The sequence below is a fragment of the Cajanus cajan genome, chromosome 8, assembly GCF_000230855.2.
Source record: "Cajanus cajan strain Asha chromosome 8, NIPB_CcT2T_4, whole genome shotgun sequence".
NCBI classification, from domain to species: Eukaryota; Viridiplantae; Streptophyta; class Magnoliopsida; order Fabales; family Fabaceae; genus Cajanus; species Cajanus cajan.
The window spans coordinates 20,527,658-20,555,620 of record NC_138524.1 but is presented as its reverse complement, the minus strand read 5'-3'; the positions used below and the strand labels follow the sequence as shown (position 1 = coordinate 20,555,620).

The 27,963-nt window shown below is 28.7% G+C and overlaps 2 protein-coding genes across 2 annotated transcripts; both read left to right on the top strand.

Moving 5' to 3' along the window:
- Window positions 1-120: 120 nt before the first annotated feature.
- On the top strand, window positions 121-1,905 carry LOC109818450 (uncharacterized). Its single transcript, XM_020383923.3, has 2 exons — window positions 121-393; window positions 518-1,905. The coding sequence occupies exon 2, from the start codon at window positions 999-1,001 to the stop codon at window positions 1,431-1,433; it is 435 nt and encodes a 144-aa protein (XP_020239512.1). The 5' UTR covers window positions 121-393; window positions 518-998; the 3' UTR covers window positions 1,434-1,905.
- Window positions 1,906-3,560: 1,655 nt separating this feature from the next.
- LOC109818445 (cytochrome c oxidase copper chaperone 1) lies at window positions 3,561-6,962 on the top strand. The gene is made up of 2 exons (XM_020383912.3): window positions 3,561-3,720; window positions 6,457-6,962. The coding sequence occupies exon 2, from the start codon at window positions 6,471-6,473 to the stop codon at window positions 6,711-6,713; it is 243 nt and encodes an 80-aa protein (XP_020239501.1). The 5' UTR covers window positions 3,561-3,720; window positions 6,457-6,470; the 3' UTR covers window positions 6,714-6,962.
- Window positions 6,963-27,963: the final 21,001 nt, after the last annotated feature.

The following is a 27,963-nucleotide window of genomic DNA, read 5'->3' as shown; positions in this document are numbered from 1 at the left end:
AATCAGGTGGCGGCTATACTTATCCAAACTTCCATTAACAAAAATTTTTAATTAACAGATGAAAGCATCTTAAGTAATTAAGATCACCTTGGTCTAAAATGAGAAAATATGGGGCCCTCTACATGCTCCAAAGTCGAAATATTACAACACCATGCTTTGAATAATTCTTTTAACAACAGTCATGTAGACCCATTTGCATGTACCATTCTTTCAATTGCTTACCAGAACAAGCATGGAAGCAACCGGAGAAAAAGCATGGCATTTTCTGCATGTGGTTCGGAATATGGAAGTAAATTCTATGCTATTTATGGCATAGCAACCATCTTGTGTCTTCCTTTATAATCCCTATGCAAATCCAATATAGAAGATTAACCTAACCATGTCCCTATCTATGTAAGTACCCTGAGGCTGAAACAGTATCCCCTTTATATGCATACCCTTCTGATCTATTATATTGACCTATTCACCCTTCAAGGAAAATATTATTTTTCTTTCTAATTTTTCTCCATCTCTTTAGATCATCACAGCTTCAGAGGCATGGTTTTAGGATTCAACTCCCAAGGCTTTCTCTATTATCTTTGATTCAAGGGGGTTCTGTGAGTTTTCTTGTTTTGGTTTGACTTTGTTGGATAGATTTGTTAAGGGAAAATTGCAGTTTCTGATTTGTTGAAACTGCAAAATTTAAGGGTCTCAAAGTAGCATTAGAATTGTTCATGGTCATGGATGTTTGTTAGTAATGTTCTTAGTTCTTATATACTACTAGAAAGTAGTGATTGAAGTTTCAACTACCACTATTGGTGTAGTGTGTTCGGAGCCAAATCTTTAACGTGAATCGTCACTCTATCTCTACATTCAACAGAAACAATAAAAAGTAACTTGTGCATCAATTGAACCTGTGGTGTGTTGATGTGATTTTGTGACGTTGTTCTAAATACGCTATACAATCTCAATTGAGTTAAAACTAAGCAATTAAAAGCCTTTAAGGTGAATTTGGATCAATGGTTTCTTCTGTCTTTACCCTTATCTGTGTTCTTCATGCCTCAATAGCTCTTACTTGTGGAGCTTTGATGATATTTTACTCCAAAGAGATCTCTGTGCTTGGCCATGGACCAGAAACTGCAAGCAAGCTTAAAGGGACAACACCCCATGATCAGCTTTTGATTGAGACCTCTGACTCCTTCTCTGGCTTGTTGTTGTTCACAATAGGGTTATTTCTTTTGATGGTTGCCTTTGTTAAGGACAGAGAGTTTCAAAGTTTCTTTGCCAAAGGGTGTGTGATGCTCCACATTTCCATGGCAGTGTGGAGATTCTTCTTTGAGAGGAAGCTTGGAGATCTGGCACATGAATGGCCTAGGCATGCTGTTGGGGACATTGCACTGGCCATTTCATGGGTCTTCTTTCTTGTGTACACATGGAGAGAGAAATATGATTAGTTAGTTTATCTTATTGCAACAAGTTTTGGTGCTTGTGGTAACAACATGGCCCCAAAAAAGGTTGAGTTGTTTTAGTTGGATTGGAAGGAACCAATGTTTTCACTTCAATGTTGTTTGGACACTTCAAAGGGATAATTTAATTTGAGGAAATTTTGGGTCTCAATTGGCCTTGTGAATGCTCAAATTCTTGACATGAATGGAGAACCATTATAGAGTTATGGTCTTGTTCAAAGAAAGGATGGAATAGCTTTGGAGGACCACAGATTCTTTGTGACATTATTTAGAATCTGGGTTGGGTTGGGTTGGCAACTTTCCTTGATTGATGCAATTTGGGAACTCTAATTAATGTGATCTTCATTTTCTGCACAAGGAGTGTGTAGTTTGTAAGTTGAGTAGTATACATGTGTTGTTGTAAATTTCTTGTAGCCAATTTGATTTTTATGGATAAAAAACAAACTTTATTTTCCTTTCATCCTTGAAAATGTACCAGTTTCTATTACCCACTTCTGGCTTCAATTGAGAAAGTTCTGAATGTGTATTTTTCTGGTTTGCATCCATAACATTGGTGCAGGTATGGCCATTTAGGATTTGGCATGTTGCTTGATCCCTAGGGAGGTGGCTTCAAGAAAAATAGTAGCTTCTATTTCAAATTGAGAGACAATAACAAGGATTTTTTTTTTCTTTTTCTCTTCATAATGGTTCAACTACAAGTCATGTCCTTCACGATGTTGATTTGTTCTTTTTCCTTTCTTTTTGTTTTCTCTTTCCTTTTATTTAAAGTAGATGCTTCCCATCTAGCATCCTGATTTTGTTTTAATATATTAGTGTTTTGAAGAATAAATTGATGAATGACTTTTTTCTTTCTCTCTCTCTCAACTTTCCTTTTTCAAATTGTTAATTTAACAATGTAAAGTAATTCAAAGGAAATTACTAAGTATATACTTAATTTCTTTTTTATTCATTTCCATCTTATTTTTCTTCTAATATTCCTCTTCTTTTCTTTCATGTCATTTGTTAGGCAAAAATCTACGTTGATCCCGACATTTGTAATGTAAAATTGTTATAGAATTCACGTGGTTCAGGTAGTGATTGTGTTTACACCATTAGATATGAATACAATGTCTACAATTCTTATTCGCAAGAAAAGAGAGAATGTTGAGAAAGAGAGAAGAGAGAACAACTCTCTATATCTAATTCCTCCCACCAATTCGCAATATTTAGAAATGATCGACTATAATTAATGATGAGAATACAAATTAATTAATTTTAAAATATTTGATCATTAAAATTAATTAAAATTATAACGGTCATATTATTATATTTTATTAAAATTAACAATGATTAAGTTTTAAAATTTTTAATTAATAGAATATTTTAAATTTAAATTTAAATTTAATATAATTTCATGAAGAAATTATACTTTTGAAATTTCTTAAAATATATAACACTATTTACATTAGAAAAAAATATTATGTATCTCTCTATATTTATTTAAAAAATAAAATAATAGAAGATATATAATAATGAGTAATTGTATTTAGATGTGAGTGATTTAAGGGAGTATATGGCGTATATATATTGTTATAAATAAATAAAAATAATTATTTTGTGTGAGAATAATTTTAAAATTTTTTATTGAATAATTAATTTTAAACATTTTTCTTTGATGAGAAGAGTTTAATTTTTCTTATTATTTATTTTAACTTATTGTATATTTTAATTTATATTTATCATATTTATTTTTGAATTAACTTTTCATATTTTAAAATAAATTATTAATCATTAAAAGTAATTTATATCATAATATAAATTATTTATTATAATTTTAAAAATATAATTTATATGTCTAAAAATATAAATTTTAACATACCAAAATACTTTTTATTCAAATACTTGCATTATTCCAACGCTAATAGTTATATTAATTTTGAAAAATATTAAAATATATTTTATATTCTATTTTTCACATGATTAAATAAATAAATAATTTTTTTTGAAAATTAAATAAATAAGCTAAAATTTTGAAAAAAGTTACCTTCTACAAATACAAGTACTTTTTCACGAAAATATAAATATTGGAATGAATACAAATAAAAAAAATCAAATATTTAAAATTATGTATTAAAAAAGTAATAATAAAGAAAAATAAACACTATTATTTAGCCTAAGTTGAAGAAGCCACCAGAATACTCTTTCTGGTCCATTGTAAGACTTGGAAATTGGTTTTGGTTTGGAACAGCAAAACACAGGCAGCCTCGTATACCATACCTCAGACTCGGAGGAGACTGTAAGTTCTTTTCTATTTGTCATTCTTTCTTTTACACTCTATTAACAACAAACCCTTGTTAACTCTTCTCCATATTCGTTATTTTATACCTCTGTTAATTTTCCCATGCTCTTAGATCGATTGCATAGAGTTTTTTCCGTTCTTTGGGTGAAATTTGTTGTTAATTGATGCTTTGATTTGGTTCACCATTGTTAAATTTGGTGTTGATGAGTGCTGGTTTGATTAATTATGCTTCTTATTCACGAAAGAGGGGAAAAATTGTTCATAACATTGCAGCATCGCCTCCACTGTCCTCTAGATTCCCCTCTCAAACGAAAATTTTCGCAAAATGAATTCAATATGTGCTATATCAATATAGATTACTCTACATAGTAGTGATCAAGGTTTTAAATTGCAACTGTGGTCGTGAACACCCGAAAAACCCTGGCTTTATGGCTGAAATCACGGTCGCAGACTGAGACTGGTTTTTAAAATCTTGGTGTGATGAAAGAGCATTTGCTTCCTTGGTACTGTTAGTTTGCAGTTTCAGGGTCTGTTTGAATATATGTTTAGAAGTATTTTTATGAATTTCCCTACTGAAAACTATTCTTTGCTTTTGGTAGAGAAGTTCTCAAAAGTGGTTCTAGCTTATAACCAAACAGGTTCTAGGTCATCAAAGTCAAATAAGTTCCTTGCATCCTGAGCTTCTATATGCAGTGTAGGTGGTGTTGTGTATGTGTTGGATTTTGGTGCTGGAAATTGTATAAGCTCTATTTGGTAGAATAAAGGTGTGGCGACGAAGTTATTACTTGGATCAATAGCTACATTGACTAATGGTTTGTTGTTAATGATGAACCCCACTAATTGTAGTGAGACGCCACTAGTTGTAGAAGCAAACCTTGGCTTCAAAAGCTAGTAGCTCTACTGAACAAAAAGAAACATGGCAGCATATGACAATACCTACCTGTATCACTATTCACAAAGTTATGCCTTTCAAAATCCATGGAAATATCAATGCTCCAGTCAATATTTCTTTTACCAAACATGAACAGTTGTTCATTATTTATGTCACATACTTCATACATGTAGATTCTATTATGGCACGGTGGTTGTTGTTTGACACTGTTAGTAAAGAGGGGGTAAAGTCCCTATTATATTACTTTTCATGATGAATGCCACTAGTTGTAGAGAGGGGGTAAAGTCTCTGGGACAGCAAGTATATTGCTGTATTGTGTGATTTCAGTGTTCCAACAGTCTTTTATTACTTTTATCAATTGGTGTTCTATCAGTCTCTGTTGAAGATCCCACCAAAAGCATTGTTTTGGGTAGGCCTAGAGTGAAGTCATAAGTGTCTTTTGTTGAGTAAGTCATAGGTAAACAAAGATATTATTCCAGAAGTAAGAATTGTATTTTTGTACAAATTAAGCAATGCAAATATTTAATAGTTTGTGTGGTTCTGATATGAAAATGATTCCCATGGAGAAGTAGAGAACAGTATTATGTGAAAACTGAGAAAGTAAACAAAGGAAAGAGTAAAATACTTCCAGCTAAGGAGGAACACTTCTTGCTCAAGCTCAAGGCTTACAATATGTCAAAATGTGTGAATGACCGCCTCGCCTGAAACACCCATCTCAATTATATCAGATTCCATTATCTCTCTCCTCTAACTAATCCCCTTGACATCATTTCTTTTCTAACTAACTCACATCCTGCATTTAGCCTTAGCTGTCTTAGCACTTGGGGAATATACTTGTTGGACCTTAGTTTTGAGCTTAACTGACTGTGAGTCAGCATTCCTATCAGGTTGTTCCTTAATATTAATAATCAAAATATTTATTCTGAACAATTGCTCCTCAGGTAGCTTATCATTCTTCTAAGCTGTAGTTACAGTTTCGAAATTTTGACTCCAAAACAGTTATGTCAAAAAGATGGAAAATTAAACATTTCAGTTGAAGAAACAAAGAGTAGCTTCGGTTACATAAATCCCACTATCCAAGGAATATACATGTACTTTGATTATTGTCATGTCTTTCATGGCCGAAGTCTTTGAATATTTGGTTTTTCCGGGATGTATTTTATAAATGTCTATCTTCAAATTGCTGTTGTTTTATTCTCTAGTATTCTTGGTTGAAAAATATGTTTGTTTAGTTATTGTTGCTTGGTGTAGTGAATTGCAACATTGCTTTTACATACAAGGATATTTAATTTAATGTTGATTCATAGTACTTCATAGTTATTCTGTATCATTGATGAGCCCGTTGAATGTATGTTTTGCAGCTCAGTATAGTGACATAGTTTGATTAAAGTTTTCAACATTGTTTATACTTACATGGCTATTTAACGTGGATTTGTATTAGTTCATGGTTACTCCATATATCATTGATGAGCCTATTGAATACTTAACTTCAATGATGAGTGTTAGGCCAGTCACAAATGGGTACAGGAGAGGCAAAGTTAGACCCAATAGCAGTATCAAGCGGTTGTGTTTCAGTCATGAGACACAGGAGAGTGAATATTTATATTAGGTGTCATAGATACAAGGATATACACTAACCCGATACAAGAGTACAATCTTCCATATTTACAATATTACTATAATTACAAATTTACAAATTCTAATTGTAACATTAAGTTTATTACGTTTGGTTGTGCTCCACTGACATTTTATTTCTAAATATATTTCATTTGTTTATATTCTCTCCCCTCTCTTTTGTTACACTTGTTACTCATTATCCTTATCATTATTTTGTTCTTTAGAAGATACAAAGACAATGAGTGGTTGTCAACTGCAAAATGCTTCCCCTGCCTTGACCTTACAAGCATCACAAAAAAACGAAGGTTCAGTGACTGTGGAAACCGGTATAGAATCAAAGCCAAAGAAGAAAATCTGCTGTGCTTGCCCGGACACTAAGAGGTTGCGTGATGAATGCATAGTACAGCATGGTGAAGCAGCTTGTGCAAAATGGATTGAGGCTCATCGACTCTGCCTCCGTGCTGAGGGATTCAATGTTTGAGGTTGATAGTAAGGAAAGGAGAAAAAGACATTAGCAGATTAAGTCAGTTTATTTTATGAAATTGATATAGATTTTGGGTTGCAGTTTACAGGTAGACAGATGAAATTTTGAATAAAAGTAGGAAAATTGAATTCTACATGCAATTCATAATTTATTACTTTTTAACTTTTTCAACCGGCAGGTTCTACCGTGTTAGTTTTGTTGAGACTGAAATATTTAAATGAAATTTTACAAATTTTAATATTCTCATTTTCCTGCTGTGTTTTAGTTTTTGCTGTGGTGTGTAGCTGTTATTGATTTATATATTTATTTTATTCAATTCAATTGGTTGGCTGATAGGTGCTGTTAATGAATACATCGGTACATCCTCTTGCCTGATTTTCTTCCATTTTTCTTTTGGTCCCTCTCATGGAGGAGCAATTAGCAAACAGTTATTTTAGAAATCTCAAGGTGAAGGAATTGTAATTGTTTCCCTCACTTGATACTTGTGGTTATTATGTGTTGCACTTAGAGTAAGGAGCAAGGTTTACACTTTACAATGCTTTTGTTCTGAATCTTGAACTAAAACGTTTGCTAGAGCAATATAGCATTTCATCACGATGCATGGATGTATATGTCGAAGGTTGTCACGTCCAGATTCAGATAGTGAATTGTCGAGCTACTTTTTATTCGTGAATCATAATTTGCCTCAAATCATAATTTGTATCAAATTGCAAGACTCAAAGAAAAAAAATACTCAAAATAAGTTATACAGTGTTGTTCAATGTAAATTTTTTTAAATTAGAAATAGATAAAAACAACTTAACCAGAACTCTTATAAAATTATGAGTTTGTGAAGTCTTCAATTTAGAATGGAAATGAAACAATTAAATAGCTAAAATTGAACATACGCGTTGATTGATAGAGTGACAAAAATTGTAGTGAAATAATCAAATAGGATAAGTTTAAAATTGTTCTTATATATTTTTTTTTTTTTTCATTTAAAATATTAAACTTACATGATTTTCCAGTTTATTCATGAGAATTGGTGATGTAAAAAAGTACAAATTATAAAGAATCCTTGAATTACGAGACTCACATCCATCATACAGAATCGCATAATTCATTCATGTACGGTAAGAATCAAAGTAATTTAAGATTTATCTTATGATATAAATCCCTAAGTATTCGAATTATATTCAATCATAAGATTTGAACTGTGATCGTAAAATTTTATAACTGTGTCCAAGCATCTTTATTTAGCTAATTAAAATTGTATTGGATAATGTCATTTTAAATCTATACTTTAGCAACTGATTCAATTGGTCTCTTCAGTTAAGGCAGTACGAATCATAGGTATTGAGATGAAAAACAAACTACACCCTGAAAACAGTCCCACTTAATTGGTTATCTTTACATCTGCACTCACTACCAGCTTCTTAACAGTTCAGCTCCTTTCCTTACCTAGATTTGGAATAGATTTCAAACTCTGTGATCACTGTTCTTTTAATTAGTCTGAGTTTTTATTTTCTCATCATGTGTATAAGTAGAAGCATTATGCTGATGTAGATGCTAGTGTCCATATAGCTGCATTAAAAGAGATTATCAAAGAGAGAGTTACACTTATTTTAGTCTATTTAAACATAGAATGCCACAACCATGGCTGTTATATAACTATGACAGGAACTGAACATGATTTAGACTGCATCCACTACACTGACCTGAAGTAGGATAACAGCACACACATTTATTCATATATGAAGTTACATTATTTGGGGGTTTGTATTGCCAACTACTACATGGCAATTACATTTTCATACATTAATTAATTCCTTAATGGCCACAGGTGCAGTCCACACAAGTGCAGCTAGGGCCACACTTGCAGTTCCCATTGTGCTCAGCAGCTGCAACATCCATGACTACAGTCTCATTGTAGCTGAGAAAAAAAAAATAGAAAAGTGAAGACAGTTATAATAAGATTTTTATTTCTTGGTGTAACATACTTGTAGGCTTTGCATTATGAGTCCTGGAATGATTAGACCATAGTCCACACTCCACAGGACTGTTTACTTTGAGAAAATGCTTGCTGTTTTTACTTTTTAATGACAAAAAAGTCACCTTATTTTTGTTTTCAAAAGTTTATACACAAAGCACTGAAAATAATTTTATTATTTTCTGTTTTGACATTTGGTAAACAAATTTAAAAAAAATATATATTTTTTCTCAAACCAAATATAATGGACACCAAATTAAAGTGAACTTTTTACCTCTTCTCAGTCTCTACAATGACAATACCATTGTTGTTTCCCTTCCTGCATGGCATAGTATGTAAGAATAGAAGTAAAACATTGTGACACGAATACAAAACACGATTAATGTCCAAAATTTAGAACATGGGAACATGATATATATGTATAAGCTTCACAATTAATGATTTTCTCTCTTAAAATATAAAACAACCGATAATTTTTATGAAAATAAGTCTCACAAAGGATAAAATAAGATGTTATAAGCTTTACGGTATTTGAAAATAAGTTAACTTTTAATTTTTTTTTATAGTAAGAATTTTAGATAAGTGTTTAATTAGTAAGTGTTAGTATACTCTCTTCTTATGTCTAAGTCATGTCAGAAAATTTTTTAAATATTATTTTATACATGCAAAAAAGAAATAAGCACTTACGTGCATTGATTCTTGTCACTGCAGTCACAGTTGCCGCATGTGCTCGACATGTTTGGTTTTGAGGAAGAAAGCAAAGTACTAGAAATGAACTTAGTCTTGAATTCAAAGCTTTGTATGGTGCTGCTATGCTTCCAAGCATTGAACTATGAACCAGTATTTATAGTGGAAGAAAGAGCAAATCTTACTAGCGTTGATTGGGGTTCCTCTTTTATTGTGGACCTCACAAGGCATGAGGGGCTAATGAACTCTGAAGAATTGTTATCTGAAGGAATCTGAATTATGGAGGCTTGGCCTCCTTTGCTCCTCTCATGTCAACTTAATTAGGTGCTTGGGAGAGACAATCGCATATTATTATTCTTAGAGTAAATGATCATTTTCTTCTATCATATTAGTATATGAAATTGGAAAAATGTCAAATAAATCTATGAAAATGTAAATGTACAATCATATACTAGAACAAAATGCATTTTTAATAACCTTAAAAAATGTTGCTAAATTATAAATAAATGTTGCTAATATACTTTTATGACATTTTATTGAATATAATTAGATAAATTTTATGTTACTAAATATTTTAACTAAAATAATGTTTGATCGATGAAAGTCACGTCTTATGAGTGAGAATCAATTCTTGATTATTAGTTTAATTTGAGATGTGTAGACTATATCTATTAGAAAAAAAGTCTTTTAATAACATTTTTATATATTAATTGATAATATTTAAAAAAAAGTTATCAAAGTGATATTTTGTATCATCTAGAACTATTATGAAGATAATACTTATTTTTGTGTACACATTTACTTTAATATTTTTACCTTTAACAATAATATATTTGTGAGTTATTAAAAGGTAAAATTTGAAAACCAAATAACTGTTACACAATTTTTTTTAAAAAGAAAATAATTAATATTGTTTGCTCTCTTTTTCCAGTCTTTTAGACTTTTTTAAAACATTTTTTTACTTTTTTTTTATTTTTTTATTTTTATTTTTTAAACATAAAGGCACTGAGTGCCTCATTTTTTATAATTTTAATAATATTACTATACTTTTATAAACTTTATGAAATGATAATTAATTAATATTAAGTTAATATGTTTTTGTACTATCATTTATAATTTATGATTTTTGTTTGCAAATCCTTTAAGGTGAAGGATATCTTAAGTTATTCATCACCAAATTTATGTCGGTTCATTTATCTTAAGTTATATATCTTATATGTGTCATTTTTTTACTCGATGTAGAATTTTAATTTTGAAAAATAATTAAAGCTTAAAGAAATATATTATTTATCTGTCATTCTTTTATTCGATGCGGGATTTAATTATTGAGATAAAAATATTACTCTATCTATAATAATATTTTTTGAAGAAAAAAATGTTAAAATAACCTATTAACTTAATCAATAGTAATATTTTAATAAATATAAGTAGAGAAATGTTGTTAAAGATATTAAATATTAGTCCAAAATTTATTTAAAAAAATGTATAACTAATGAGATAATATTAATATATATTTTGAAGTCAAAATGATAATGAAAATAATTATATTTACGGGCATATTTAACATTCTAGGAACTTAATTACTTGATATTTTTTAAGTTTTAGGAATTAACATGATATAGTGATGACAATTTTGGGAGACCAAGATATCATTCAATCGATATTCTTAGTTCGCAGTGCTTCTTGGTTCAATTTCTTTCTGTCCCTTTTCAAATGTAATGACAATTGATACTACCTTATCATAATTTTTGTTTGATTATAACTTATTACTTTATTCTACTTTGAAGTTTTTGTTCTTTCATTGTCATCTTTTTCACTCCTTCAATCTCCTTTTTGAATAGTACTTATTCTGCAGAAGCATGTGTCAATATGTAGGATATTTCTGCGAAATGGTCCCATGGATTTCTAATCACGAGCTCAGTTGTGGAAATATGGACTTCTTCTCTTTGGGTTTAAAGTTAAAGATATGCAAGAATTTTGTGTCACTATCAATATATTCGGATCAAGTGGATGTCATTTTAAAATAAAGTGGATTATATTTGTCTTTGAAATTTTGTAGGAGTGAAAGGGTTTACTTTTGCTGTGTAGTTATGCTGCCAAGGTTGGAATTAAGATGATTATCATTTTAATTCTACTTCTTGCAATAATAATAATATAGTAATTTTAGGTACAATTTCAACGTGAATATAATGAATAGTTATTTGTAGTTTTAATATAGGATAAATTGTTTTTTTTTTCACCTACTTTTGTCGATATGTAAGAATTTCGGTTCTATTATTAATTTAGTGTTTATTGACTGATAAATTTTGACATTATTAAATAATTTGTCATGTGATATGATATTATTAATGTGAGATATGATGATAAAAATTAAGAAATAATATAAAAAAAATTGTTTGTATTTATATTATGAGTGATTAATATTTATTTTATTAATAAAAATTTTATTTGTATATTTTTTTAAATTTTTTTTAATTTCTAAATAATGTTATTAAATGTGACATTACCTTTTTTTTATTAGTGGGATAAAAGAAATAACAAAAGAAAAGAAAAAACAAACTAATTACTTCTTAAATATAATGTCATATCATACTTTTGAAAATGTTAAATTTAAATTTGATTTATAAAAAAAAATTATGATAAATCATAAGTTAGACTTAAATTTTAATTTTGTAGAATAAATTGAGTCCATATATTTAAAGTCTAATATGATGTATTTCTATGGCTAATTATGATATTTGAAATTAAAAAAACATATAATTATCCATATAATAAGCATATTAACGCACGTAATAGTGTTTCACAATGCTATAAAATATACGCCACAAAATAGTTTAGAGAAAATTATGAACAGAAACAAAGTAGGGGGGTAATAAAAAGATTGAGGAAAAAAAAAATCTTTTGTATATGTAAGTTATGTAGATTACCTATAATGAACATTATTTTCACAATGAAAAGAGTCATCGAAGAAAGAATAGTGAAAAGAGTCATCGAAGAAAGAATAGTGAAATGATATATATATATATATAACAATGGGAAAATTGAAAGAAGAGAGAAAAAAATTTGAACGAGAGAATAAAAAAAATAAAAAAATTTAAGTAAAGTTGTTAATAAAAAAATAAAAAAAAAGAAGAAGATAGGAGGTACATTTGACAATAAATACAAGCAGTTAGCAATCGCCTTACTTCCAATCTACATTGAAAGGAAGTCCACATGGCAATGACAAAAATACTTGCGCATGCAGGTATTTACGGGTAAAATTCGTTACTAATAATAAATGAATTGGCTAATTGGGTACCCGTAGATAATGGAGATGGATAATTTTTTATCCGTTTATAAATGGGGTAGTAGTAGGTATGATGATATTCATACCTGCAAGTACTTGTTTAATAATATTTCTTAAACATCCTAATTATCCTTGTATCACATAACCCTAAAACTATACTCACTCATCTTTTTGATATGAGACTTTCATTTACTTGTGAGATTGATGTATTTTAAGTTATTGATTATCTTACATTTTTATTATTATTTCAACAAAATGAACGTTAAATACAAGTTTAAAATTAACATTGAATTTTCATTTTTAATATTTCAATGACATTAAATATAAACTTAAAATTATTTTTAATATAATTTTTTTAATTTCTTAAAAAATTTATAAATATCCATGGATATCCATATGTATTCAAGAAATTCATGGATACCCGCTTAATGGATACTCGCGCAAATATGAGGTGGGTATGGGGCCAATTTTCATCCAGCGAGGCGAGACGGATTTACTATTACCCGCCCCCATGGGGCTCCATTGCCATCCCTAAGCCCACATATATAAAATATAGCATCATGATATATACATTTTTTTTTCTTTCAATAAGTATATCTCCTTTTAAAAAAAATTAATTAAATTCTTAAAATATCTTTAATTTTTATAATTTTTAATTTTTTAATTTTGCACCCCAACATTTAGTTTAGCACTTTTTTTTTTCACACTTCCTTCCCTTCTTTTTTTAGTTTTTATATGCAACTTCTTACCTTTCCTCCACCCTCACCTATTTTGATAGTTAGTTTTAATTTTTTCAGTTTTAGTTTCTCGACAGTATTGAAAGTTTCGAGCAAAATGGGTATTTTTTTCTTTAAGCACTTCTCTCATTTACACATCTAGAAAACACATCATCAAATAATTTTAGTGTTTCAGGAAGTACTTTTCAAAATAATAAAATTAACGAAAGCATGTTTAGACATTGAGTTTTTAATATACTTCCGAAAAGTACTTTCTAGAACACTAAATGTACTGTTTCGGAAAGTATTTTCCAGAATTATGTAAAACAACATACTTTTGGAAAGTACTTTCTGAAACATTAATTTCACTATTATGAAAAGTATCTAGAAGTGTGATATTTTATGTAATTCTAGAAGGTTCTTCCAGAACAATTTCGGAAACTATTTTCCAAAATTATGTAAAACAACATGCTTCCGAAAAGTACTTTATGAAACATTAACGTTACTATTCCGAAAAGTATTTTTTGAAAACGTGTTATTTATTATTTTAGAAAGTACTTTTCAAAAGTAGATAAAAAAAATATAATTCTAAATTTTTTTTCTTCTGGAATACTAATTTCACTATCCCGCACAGTAATCGGAAATAGTGAAAATATCTTTTTCATAATACTAAACTTAATGTTAATGTTTTTGAAGGGGTGAAAGGAGAGGAAGTGTTGGAAGAAAAAAAATGTGTGTCTAGTTCGACAAAAACTGTCGACAAGATCGCACATTCCTACAATATTGTTGTGTACCAATTCTATAGTATGAGTGCATGTGAAAAAGTGAAAGAGGTGAGAGAGAAAAAAATAATGTAAAAATGGAGAGAACTAAAATTACCTACTGAAATTGGAAGAAGACGAGAGGTGTATGTAAAAATGGAAAGAGAAAAGAAATGAAGTGTGTGAAAAAGAATAAGAAAATAGTAAATTGAAAGTTGGAAGTGTAAAATTAAAAATTAAAGAATAAAAAGTTTATAAATATTTAAATAAAAAAAACAAAGAAGGCGTACTTAAAAAGGTGTATATAGCCTAAAATATATAAGCCCAATTATATCAACTAAAAGCTTATCAGTTGTCCAACCCAATGCAACAAAAGGACCAAATAATTTGGGCCATCAATCCAAGATAGTTTAACATTCTTATTTTCAACTTCAACAATTGAAAAATAAGATAGTTGTCAAGCAAAATTCACAGTTATTTTTTTATTTAGAAAAAAATCCAGCTGTTTGCTGTGATCAGGTTCATTAAAAACTTATGTATTGTTATAAAATGGAAGTGAAAAATAGCTAAGAATGAGATGGTATCTAGAACCTTTTCAATCCAAGAATTAATATACATATGTATACATACATTCTGTCTTTGCTCGTGCAACCTAGGGTTATGTTTTTATGAGTAAATTATATTATCTCTCAAGATATATAAATAGTACGTTTTTTTTTTCATAAGTTGAAAATTATAATTTTATTTTTCGAAAAATTTTAATATATAATATTGTACTCATTTTTAAAAAAATTTTTGTTGCATTACAAAAAAATTTGTTACCAAAATATCTTCTACATTAACATCTCCTCACAAATATAAATATTACATCATCATCCTTTCAATTGTGCTAAAATAAGTATTTTTAACAAATTTAAATATGTTATACTTTAACAATTTATCTCTTAATTTACATATTTAATTATTATTTCAAATTATTTATAAATTTTAATAAGTTAATTATATATTTTAAAAAATATATTTTTCATTATTAATTTTAAAAATTATTTTAAAGTTATATATCAAAATAAAAATAATATATATACATATATTTAATAGTATAATAAAATTAAAGATAAGTATTAAAATAGTTTTTACTCAATGTAATACTTTTATAAACATTTGAATAAAATAATGTTTTTATTATATAGCATTAATTATATATGTTAAAGGTAATATGTAACTATTAATGTATTATTTAATTGATATTTTTAATAAAATATTTTATAATATCTAAATAAAATAATATTTTATCATATAGTACTATTTATTATATTTAATTAATATAATACTACAATATGCATATTAAATACACAATTTAAATAAATATTTTTTATATTAAAAACCTAACATTAAATAAAATATAATTATAAAAAATTTAATACTTCATATATATATATATATATATATATATATTAATTTATATTATATATATTTATATTAATGCATATATAAGTATATATACAATTTATTTTATAATTTCTATTTTATTTATTATTTAATAAATTAATTTAAATTTGATTATATATTTTATAATTTTTTAATCAAATAAATGAATGACAATGATTTAAAAATATTTTTAAAATATATTTCAATTAAATGTATATTTTTTATGAATAATTAAGTTAAAATATTTTTAAATATTATGATGGTTATTCTTTAATGATATTCAATAGGGATGACAATGGGTAGGGTCTCGGTAAGATCTCAATAAGATCTTATAGTACCTGTCTCCATACTCACATTTAAAAAAAATACGCACACTCAACTTCATACTCACACGGATAGTAATTTTAATCTCCCAACTCCATACTTGCTGGATACCTGTGTACCCATACTCGCACCCGTGACTTGTATTTTACTTATGTATAAATTAAATAAATCAATAAAGGCATAACATTTCACGCAAATAAAGATAATATTAATTTATCAAGTTTTTAACATTATAAAAATATAATATAACAATTCTTATAAATAAAGATTACAAAATATTCAATTATTGTAAATAAACCTTAAAAAGAATTTAGCATAATAAAAGTTATAATTAAACTTTAAACATCATGATCATATGTTAACAATATTCTCCAAGACTTGTGAAAAAATTATACAGAAATTAGTTATATTAAAATTATAGATTAAATTATATACTATAAATTTCAAAAAATAAATGTGTTCCATGTGTATGTGTCCAGCCTTCCTATGCCACAACCATGTATTAATTTCCAAAGATAGCAAACATTTAGTGTGTGTGTGCAGATGCAAAATTCAAGTCAAGCATATAAATGTTTTCTATTCTTCTACCTATGACTTTAATTTTTTTTGTGTGTATATTTATCACTTATCAAACAACAATCATTGTCAAACATAATCTTAAAACCTTTATTACACGATTGACTTATACATAACAATTAATATTTAAGTCCTTCAACAAGTAGATCATTTTCAATTAGAGTAGAAGAAGTGTTACCAATATTTCCATACCCAAGTATCTTGCCTTTGTTGTTATCCCCATAAGTTACATAGCCTTCATGCTTCATCTTGAGGCTTGAGAACTTAGAATGATCTTGAGTCATATGTTTTGAGCAACCACTATCCAAGTACCATATTAAGCTTTTGACTCTCAAGCATTCCTACAACAACATTTAAAAACCAAATTTAGGTACACTTGTGTTGGGTTCTTGCATGTTAGTACTCAACCATTGGCTTTTAGCTATCCAAATATATTTTCCACTAGGAATAATAATTCTTAGTTGTATGACCTTTCTTGCAACAATAAAAACATGTAATGAATGACCTAGAATATTTCTTAATAAAGTTGGTGACTTTGTTTTGAAACTCATTTTTGTTTGAATTAATCCTATTCCAACTCTATCATAGATATACCTTTGTTTTCCTAATAACGTGTTTAGATTAGCTTTGCCATTTGTGAACCTTGCTAGTGTAGCTTTCAAATCATAATTTTCTTTGCTTAAAACTAAGCAAGTTTCACAATCAACTTTTGTAAGAGAGGAAGGTGTTGTACAAGAGCATTCATTGATTTTGTAAATTGTTTCAAGATCTTCATGTTCTAATTTTAAATTTTCCAACTCTTGTTCAACTTTTATAAATGTATCCTCATACCAATTAAATTTTCTTTTCAACTTACTATTTAAAGCTTTTACTCTTTGTGCTTCTTTGTGCACTTGAATAAAAGTTTCTTATAGTTGATCACAATCCAAAATAGATTTAGAATCAGAATCACTTACAATGCTTTGCTGATCTACTATAACCATCAAACATAAGTTAGTTTCTTCATTTTCAAAAGTGTCACTTGAAAAACTTGAGTCATTGTCATCCCATGCTATGTAAGTTTTCTTCCTTTGATTTGCTTTTTGGCCCTTTCTCCTATTGTAATTTTTCTTTAAGTAAATTGGATAATCAACTTTTGTATGTCCTTGTTTTCCACACTGAAAGCAAGTGAATTGAATAGCATTTCCTTCGTCCTTTTTATTGTTTCTCTTAAAACATTGAGTTGATTTCTTCTTCCTCCTTAAAAACTTGTTGAATTTCCTCACCATAAGGTTGAAATGTTCTAAATCTAAATATTTGAAACTTGAATCTTTAAAATTTCCTTTTAGTTTCCAAAGGTTAAAGCCTTTAAAGAGACTTCTCTTCCTTTCTTGTCCAACTACTCATTTTTTTCAAATATATGCAGCTTTTGTTCATGTTCCCTCCACTTACCAAAAAGAGTAGCCAATCTCATTGAAGTTAAGTCCTTTGATTCTTCAATAGTTATCACCTTGGCTTGTCATGATCTATCCAAACATTACAACACTTTGAGATTCAACTCTTCTTTCTCAAATCTCTTACCATGATTAATAAGGTGATTTATAAGATGTGTAAATCATTTTTGAAATTCATATATACTTCCACCTTGTTTCATTCTAAACAACTCATATTATCTAACTAGTTAATATTTTCTAGATCTTTTTACATAACTAGTTCCCTCATGTGTAACTTGCAATGTGTCCCACATTTCCTTAGATGATTTGCATTGAGATATTCTAAAGAATTCAACATGAGATAGTGCAAATGTAATGATGTTCTTGGCCATATAATCATACTGCGATCTTCTTTTTTCATCATCACTCCATTCACTCTAATGTTTTCCTCTTTTCTCACCTTTTTCTTCACTCAAAGGAATGTACGGACCATTCTCAACAACATCCCATATGGTTATATCAATTTCTTTAATGAAAATTTTCATTCTAATTTTTCAATAAACATAATTTTCACCATTAAAAATAAGAGGTTTATGTATTGAAACTCCCTCACCATATGGAAGATTATTCCTTTCCATTTTAAAATCTTTTGATTAATTTTCAAGAATCTTGCTCTAGATACCAATTGTTGGAAAAGATGGCCTAACCAAGAAGGGGTGTGAATTGGTTATTAAAATTTCTTCTTCCATTTTTTTTGGTTTTGAAAAACTTTTCAAATTTTTTTCGAAGAAGTATATTGATATATAGTTGTATATAGGATATCAAATTGAGATTCTATGCAAACACAAATTCACTTAGTTCTATATGCAATTTTCATGTTTCATAACACAACACCAAGCATTAAATCATAATTCAAGAATGTAAATACAAGTGTAGGTATAGAGAAAAATGCACAACAATTTGATACTGGTTTAGTCACATCCACTTGTGGCCTACATCTAGTCCCAATTAACCCAATTGATATTTTCCACTAATTTTTAATATAAGTTTTACAATCACAATAGCACATGCAATACACTCCTATGCTATTAAAGAAACCACTTCTTACACTCCAAGAATCACTTACTTGTAGTATCCCACTACAAGATTTTTCTTTCCTAATAAACCTACTTGAGAAAATAATTCACAGAAGTTAAGGAACGTATTCACCCAATGTACATAACACATTAAAGTAGGTGAATAAACCAAAGTAGCTTATTCTATCTCTCCTTGAAAATGATTATCAATTCAAATAATCTTTAAGTCTTTCATGAGGTTTCCACAAAGGTTACTAAACCTCTTCTTGCAAAGAAAAATGGTTTCAAGAGGGTTTTCAAAAAATATATTACAAAGAATCAAGTTTCTTTATTCTTAATGTGAAAAAAATGATATATATATATATATATATATAAAGTTTTTGACAAAAATAACCGATTATTTACATGGACAATTGATTATTTTAAATGAAAACTTAATATATCAATTTTTCATGTCATTTCTCTTTTCAAATCAATTTCAAAATGTATTTTCATCATCAATCATCATCTGGATAGAGATATAAGGCTAAGTTGCTTACCAAGTACAAAACATACAAGCAACAAAATTTTAAACACATAACAAGCTACAATTTGCACACTTTTCTTTCAAGAGACTCAAAACACAAAACGAGATACAAGTTGCACTCTTTTCACTCAAGAGGCTTATATTTGTAATCAACAAAACCAACAAAACTATGTCTTCATCTTGAGCTTGATCAACAATAATTGTAATAAGTAAAAAGATAGAGTTAGAGAGATTACAAACTGAGTTTTATACTAGCTCACCCCAATCAGGGCTACGTCTGGTTCTCACACACTTTATGAGATTTTCCACTAATGCATCAATTGCTATTTAGGTTATAATACCAACCATATGCTAATACAAGTTCCACACTACATAACCACCTAGGCATGGCAACGGGGCAGGGCATGTTTTATGTTCCCCACCCCTACCCCTGCAAATTTAAATCGCCATCATCCCCGCCCTTGATATCCATTGGAGATAAAATCTGGGTACCCACCGTCGCCCTCGAAGGGTTCGGGTTTCACTGCCCCGCCGCTATCCCCATTCCTTGACCCTTTTTTGTTTTTAATAAATATGAAAAAAAATAAAAAAAAAATAAAAGAAAAGCAAGATAATACAAATTTTTTACATTCTGCTTTTTAATCAAAATGTCTCTCAAATAGTTTAAATAATATGTAATACATTTTTCTATTATATCTAATTATATGAAATCATGACATAAAAATTATTGATAATTTGATATAAATGGCACAACACTTTTGCTAGTATTGTTATGACATTTTGTACCTGCAATGGTATATGATGTTTATAAATTCTAATTATGACAAAATACCATATTTTCCAATCCAACAAAGTTTGTAGAAATATCATAAAGTTGTCTCAATCCAACAAAATTACAAAATACCATTTTTTTTTCATAAGAAAAAGAAAGACCAAGGCAAGTAGACAAAAGGCAATGTTTAAACTTAGCAAATACAAATAAAAAGTAGCAACAATTCCAATTCACCATTCCATTATATATCTTCCATTTATTGATCATCTTCCAAATGGAAAGTAATGTCACTATCCTCCATCATTTCATCTACACAAAACAAAAGAAATATTTAATATACATTAAAATATAAATATAAAATTGTTGAGTAAAGTAAATAACCCATTAAAGTAAATAATATAAAACAATACCTTCATCATCCGATCCTATTTCATCAAGTAAAATAGGAAATTCATGGATTACTTTAGAATTTTCGTGACCTATAAATATCAAATATAGTAAAAAAATCAGTTAATAAAATAAAAATATACAAACATTTAATAAGTTTTTAAATGGATTATCTTAAACATTACCAGAAGTTTCAACACTCCATAACCAACTTCTAGAACATACTAAGGCCTCCAAAATGCTCCAACGAAATCGACTACGATGAGGACTTAAAATTTGACCACTAATGCTAAATGTTGATTCTGAAGCTACTGTAGATATAGGATTAGCTAGAATGTCCCTTGTAATTGCTTTGAGTGTTGGATACTTTATACCATTCAACTTCCACCACATCAAAATATCAAAATCAGTAGTTCTTGGTAAAACATCCTCCTCTAAATAATGGTCCAACTTTGTTTTAACAAAAGAACTTCTAGCCCTTTTTTCCCTCATAATGTATATATCATACTTAGATAAGGCATTATTACCAACATTACTACCATCAACAGTTGGAGAGCTACCACCTAAATCTTTACTCATTTTCAGTTGATAATCAAAAACCAAATCATAACACAATTGTCAAATCATCCTAACTTGAGAAACAGACTCATGATCATACAACTTTTCATAATAGTATTCAAGCAACTCCATTTTATATCTAGGATCCAAAACATTTGCTACTCCCATTATGTCTTGAATCACACCCTAGTATTTTTCAAGTTTACTCAACATCTTTTCTGCCATTTTTTATTCAAATCATTGGGAGAAATTATCCATTTACCTATTGCCAATTTAATCTCACAAATATTTGGAAAATACATATTAGCAGTTGGATGCTTAGTAGCAAAAAATAATTCAGTGATAACATTGAACAATTTCAATTTTTCACACATATCTTTTGCAAATTGCCATTATAAAGTAGTAGGCAATCATATATATTGAGCCTCCCATTGCTTTAACTGACTAAACACATCGTCATATGATATGGCAATTTCAAGCATTTTGTAAGTTGAATTCCATCTGGTTGGACAATCTAAAACCAAACTCCTAGTGTAAAGTTCTCAATTGTTTTGCAGTTTCCTCAAATTTTTCTTTTCTCTTAGGAGTTGTTGTCCAATATGCTATACTATCCCGAATCTTTTCTACGCCATATTTCACCACTTCAAACCCATCTTTTATTATCAAATTCAAGATATGTGCACAACAACGCATATGAAACAAAGAACCATCCCTCCATAAAGTGCTTAACTGTAACTTATCCTTAATTTTTTCAATCATAGCATCATTTGTGCTACAATTATCTAGTGTGATAGTGGAAAACTTTGTGTCAATGTTCCAATCCATCAAATAGTCAACTAATACATTACAAAGTTTATCACTTGAGTGAGGAACGGGAAATAAATGAACCTAACACAATGAATTTTTAATTCAACCAATTTATCATACAAACAATTACATGACAAATAATATGTAGTGCAAATAAGTTAAAGAAAACTATTACCTCAAAATACGACTTTGCAAGTTCCAATCCCCATCAATGTAATGAGTTGTGACTACCATATACCCTCTTTTTTGATTGCTTGAAGTTCATATGTCTGATGTAATAACCACTCTTCCTTGAAGGCTATCCAACAACTGCAAAGCAATTGATCTCTCAAATGCATAGATTTTAAATATCTCTTTCTTCATTGTGTTTCTACTAGGAACTTGGAATAGTGGTTGAAGAGTAGTTGAATATATCTCTTAAAACCAAGATGATCCATAATTGCAAGTGGATATTCATGCATGACCTTAGGCATAAGAAATGTTTGCCTTTTATTTCCTTTCATCGCGATCTTTTTAGTTACACAACTTTCCATGTGTTTCCATAAGTGTTTTGTTCCTATTTTTTATTTTCCACCTAAATGTTTCTTACAATAATTGCCTTGAGCTTTGTCTTCTCCATTAACTTTAAATTTTGTAAAATGCTTCCAAACCTCACTTTTAAGCCTACTTTCTCCTGTTTGTGTACTTGCTTCTTCCATATTATCACTTGCTATATCTTGAGGTTGAGGTTGAGGTTCAATTGTTTGAACATGTTCATTAATTGTGGGAGTAGTACCAACAATTGAAGGATCACGACTTCCTTCTGGAATCGATTGAGGTATACTTTTTGGTGTTATATTAATATTTGTCATTACTTTCTTAAAAAAATTGTCAAAAACTAAAAAAAAGGCATTCACATTACTGCATTATAAAAATTGGACTATAAATAATAGTTATACAAATAAATTAATCGCACTATCAATCATCTCAACTATGACTTTTAAATAATTCTTTTAAATATTATTATTAAAAACTTCCTATACACATCAATTTATGATTGAATGACAACATAAAAAATATTTATCCAGTCAATGCATTTCATTAAATTCATAGTACATTTCTATACCATACTATTTATGAATATTCGCGAAAGATCAAGTCATAGCATCAATTTGTGATCATAACTAACAATTATCCTAATAAAAAATGTTAGAACTGACATTTTCCATTTATTCAATTTGGGGAGTAATTGATTATATTCACAAAAGGTAACTCTCTGTTAATGGTTGTAGGGAGATTAAGATTACTAAGTCATTTACTTAATAAATTCTTTGTTTATTAGAAAAGTAAATCTCAAGTCATATCACTTTTTAAATCACAGCCATGAAGTTCAAATTCTATTCATATCACTTTTTAAATAAATTAGATTATATAAATTATAGTATAATATAATGCCACTTCAAATAACAAATCCTGACCTTAGTACGTCTAGTCGTATTAATCTCAATAATATACGTATATATATATATATATATATATATATTATATTTATAGATAGAAAACACATGTATAGTAATAATATTATACATAATAACATACTAAAAATATTTACCACTACGTGCGTAGTTACTTACTTTTACATATATATTACATATTATTAAAAATATTTACAATACGTGCCTATTTACATACCATAGTTTCTTCTTCTACTTCTATTATAATATTTACATGGGTGGTTGAAACAAATTTACAATTGGATTCACATGGTTAGCAGGCGGTAAAAAGAAAGTGACTATTATTGGGCCGTCGATCACTGTAGGGACTTCTTGATTTGGAGAGAAGGTAAAACTCGACACCGCTACTACATTAAATGTGACTGCATTTGCTACCGCATCTAAACTCCATGTAGTTCCAGAAAATACTGCAGATATCACTGAGGGAAAAGGTCCTGGAATGTGGGGCGCATCCATCTATATATATATATTTGTTTTTTTTATATATATAAATTAATACAAATTTTAAACAAGAAATATAAGGAGTGAGAACAATTTTCAAAGAAATGTTTATAATCACAGAGCATGCGTAACAATAGTTAATATTAGAAAATATATATAAAAATTTGAATTACACTTGCAGTGACTAGTCAGGATAAATGAGCATTATAATATTAACCAGCAAAAAGATTTTTGATCTTAACTCTTTACTCATTTAAATCTCCAAGGTCAAACCTCCAGCTACAAATAATTCAAATTTTATTTTCTATGGTCATAGAATAATATTTATCTTTAAAACAAGTCAAAGATATTTTAACAGAATTATTTTAAAGTCAATCATAAAAACAATCACGCTAAATAAATTAGAGTATTTATCATTATTTAAACTTTAAATAAATAACACATACGTAAATGAAATATATTAAGAACATCAATCAAGTAAATGACAATGATAATCATTATAAAAAAATTAAACAATATAAAATATGAACATATTAATAATTATTATGGATAAAAATAATCATAGGTTAAGCAAATAAATGAGGTTAGGGACACTTCACTAAATAAATACACATAGAAAATAACATAAATAAATAAACATAGTAATATATAAAATTTTAAAGAGATAAAATTCTCCTCCCCCTTACCTTAAAGTTGTTTTTTTATCTTTCTTTCTCTTTCTTTCACCTTTCTTTCTTTTTTTCTCTTCGTGGTTGTCCCACTGTACATAAGTGATTGCGTAATTTTTCATACTGTTATTTTATCCGGGAACACTTTGGGAGAGTTATATTTATCCTTCCATAATTTTAATTATTCTAATATATATAAAAATATATAAGACCATGGTAAGACTTGAACCCATGACCCAAAACTTGTAGTTCTTAAGCACAAGAACTCAAACCACTAAACCATTTTATTTTATATGTCTATAGCATCATGCAAATTTATAATAAGTTATTTTTCATAGGTAATAATAAAATATTATAAATATTTATAATATAATTAGATAGCATATATATATATATATATATTTAGTTTACTAAATATAAGATTTTATAAAAATAAAACACTAGTATTTATTTATTTTAAATATACTAACTAAAATTTAAGAGTTTAAAGTAATAACAATAATAATAAAATTATAAATATTAGATGATTCTATTTTATTAATTAGATCATAATAATTATATAATTAGGAATAAATATTTTATAATTTTATTTCACTAAAATGTTGTAATAAAAATTTAATATATATATATATATATATATATATATATATATTGTGAAAATATTATACTTATTCTCTATTATATATATATATATATATATATATATATATATATATATATTATAATAACTAAAAATTTCAATTACTATTTTAAGAAGAGTACACTTAATAATAATATTGAGAATATTGTTATCTAAAAATTTAAGACATTACAATTCTCCCATACTTACAGAAATTTCGTCCTCGGAATTTTTTTTATTGCTTAAAATAAATAAGGATAATTTTTCCTAATTTTCTCTTCCAATTCCCATGTAGTGTCTCCTGTGTCTTCATTCCAAATGACCTTTACCAATGAGATCTGTTTGCCTCTCAACTGCTTGATTCTCCTGTCTGTAATCTGTACAAACATTATTTCATATGTAAAGTTATCCTTTAATTGTACCGTATCAGGTATTATTACATGAGAAGGATCAGAATATATTTTCTTAATTGAGACACATGAAAGACATTGTGAAGATTAGAAAGAAAAGGAGGTAAAGAAATTTGGTAAGCTACAGGACCTATTTTTCTGAGAATTTGATAAGGACCAATAAATCGAGGTGTGAGTTTCTTTGATTTCATTACCCTACCAATACCAGTTGTTGGTGTAACTTTCAAAAATACATGATCACCTCCCTGAAATTCAAGAGGTCGTCTTCTTTTATCAGCATAACTTTTCTGTCTACTTTGAGTCGTTCTCAATTTTTCCTGAATCATTTTGATCTTTTTTGTGGTTTGTTGCACCAATTCAGGACCCAATATTAAATTTTCTCCTGTCTCAAACCAACACAAAGGAGTTCTACAACTTCTCCCATATAGAGCTTCATAGGGTGCCATACCTATGCTAGAATGAAAACTGTTGTTATAAGTGAATTCAATCAGAGGAAGATATTGATCCCAACTACCAGAATTCTCTAGCACACAAGCTCTCAATAAATCTTTTAAGGATTGAATGGTCCTTTCTGATTGTCCATCTGTTTGAGGATGATATGCATAGCTAAGGCGAAGCTTAGTTCCTAATGCTTGATGTAAACTTCTCCAAAATTTAGAAGTGAATCTAGGATCCCTATCAGATATTATGCTAGATGGTACACCATGCAGCCGTACAATCTCCCTTATGTACAGTTCAGTCAATTTTTCTAAGGAATACCTAATGTTGATGGGTAATAAATGAGAAAATTTTGTTAGTCTATCGACGATCACCCATATGGAATCAAATTTATGTGTTGTTCATGGTAAACCAACTACAAAATCCATTGCTATGCTATCCCATTTCCATTCAGGTATATCTAAGGGTTGTAACATTCCTGCTGACTTTTGATGTTCTATCTTGACCTTTTGACAAATCAAACATGTAGCTACATATTGTGCTACTTCCTTTTTCATCTTAGGCCACCAAAACATTCTCTTGAGATCCTGATACATTTTTGTTGTCCCAGGATGTATACTCAACTTGCTCTTATGTGCCTCACCTAGAATTGTTTTCTTAATTTCTGAATCATTGGGTACACATATCCTATCATTAAATCTCAAAACTCCTCTTTGATCTATACTAAACTTTTCACCATCCTTTTGTCCCAACAATCTCTTTTTCTTTTGAATGAATTTATCAACTACTTGAGCCTCACCAATTTGTCCATGTAAGTCACTAGTAATTTGAACTGCATGCAATTGTATTCTATCCTGACTTACTGTAGTTGATAAATTCATATCTCTAAAATTTTCTATCAAATTCATCTCATGAATCATTAGTGAAGAGATGTGTAAAGATTTTCTACTCAGTGCATCAGCCACAACATTGGCTTTTCCTGGATGGTAATGTAATTCAAAATCATAATCTTTCAAAAATTCCATTCACCTTCTTTGTCTCACATTCCTTTTGATCAAACAAATATTTTAAACTCTTATGATCACTAAAAACATCAAACTTACCACCATATAATGTCTCCATATCTTGAGTGCAAAAACAATGGCAGCTAGTTCTAGATCATGGGTTGGGTAATTCCTTTCATGAGCTCTTAGTTGTCTAGAAGCATATGCTACTACCCTTCAATCTTGCATAAGAACATACCCTAATCCCATTTTTGAGGCATCACAAAATATGACAAATTTTCTATTAGGATTGGGTAAGGCTAAGACTGGTGTGGTGGTTAATCTTTTCTTAAGCTCTTAAAAACTATTCTCACATTTTTCTGTCCACTCAAAGAGTTGCCCTTTCTTAGTGAGTTGCGTTAAAGGCATAGCTATTTTAGAAAATCCCTCAATGAATCTCCTATAATATCCTGCCAAATCCAAAAAAACTACGAATTTCTGTCACCGTCTTTGGAGGTTCCCATAGTAGAACTGCTTCTACTTTAGATGGATCCACAGACACTCCATCTTTGGAAATCACATGTCCTAAAAACTTAACCTCCTCTAACCAAAATTCACACTTAGAAAGTTTGGCATACAATTGTTTATTTTTCAAAATTTGGAGAACAGTTTGAAGGTGTTCTTCATGCTCCTCATGAGTTCGAGAATATATGAGGATATCATCTATAAAGACCACCACAAAATGGTCTAAATACGGACGAAAAATCATATTCATATAATCCATGAACACTGCAGGTGCATTCGTTACTCCAAAAGGCATCACTTGATATTCATAATGACCATACCTTGTTCTAAATGCAGTTTTCTGTATGTCTTCTGCTTTCACCTTGATTTGATGGTATCCTGATCT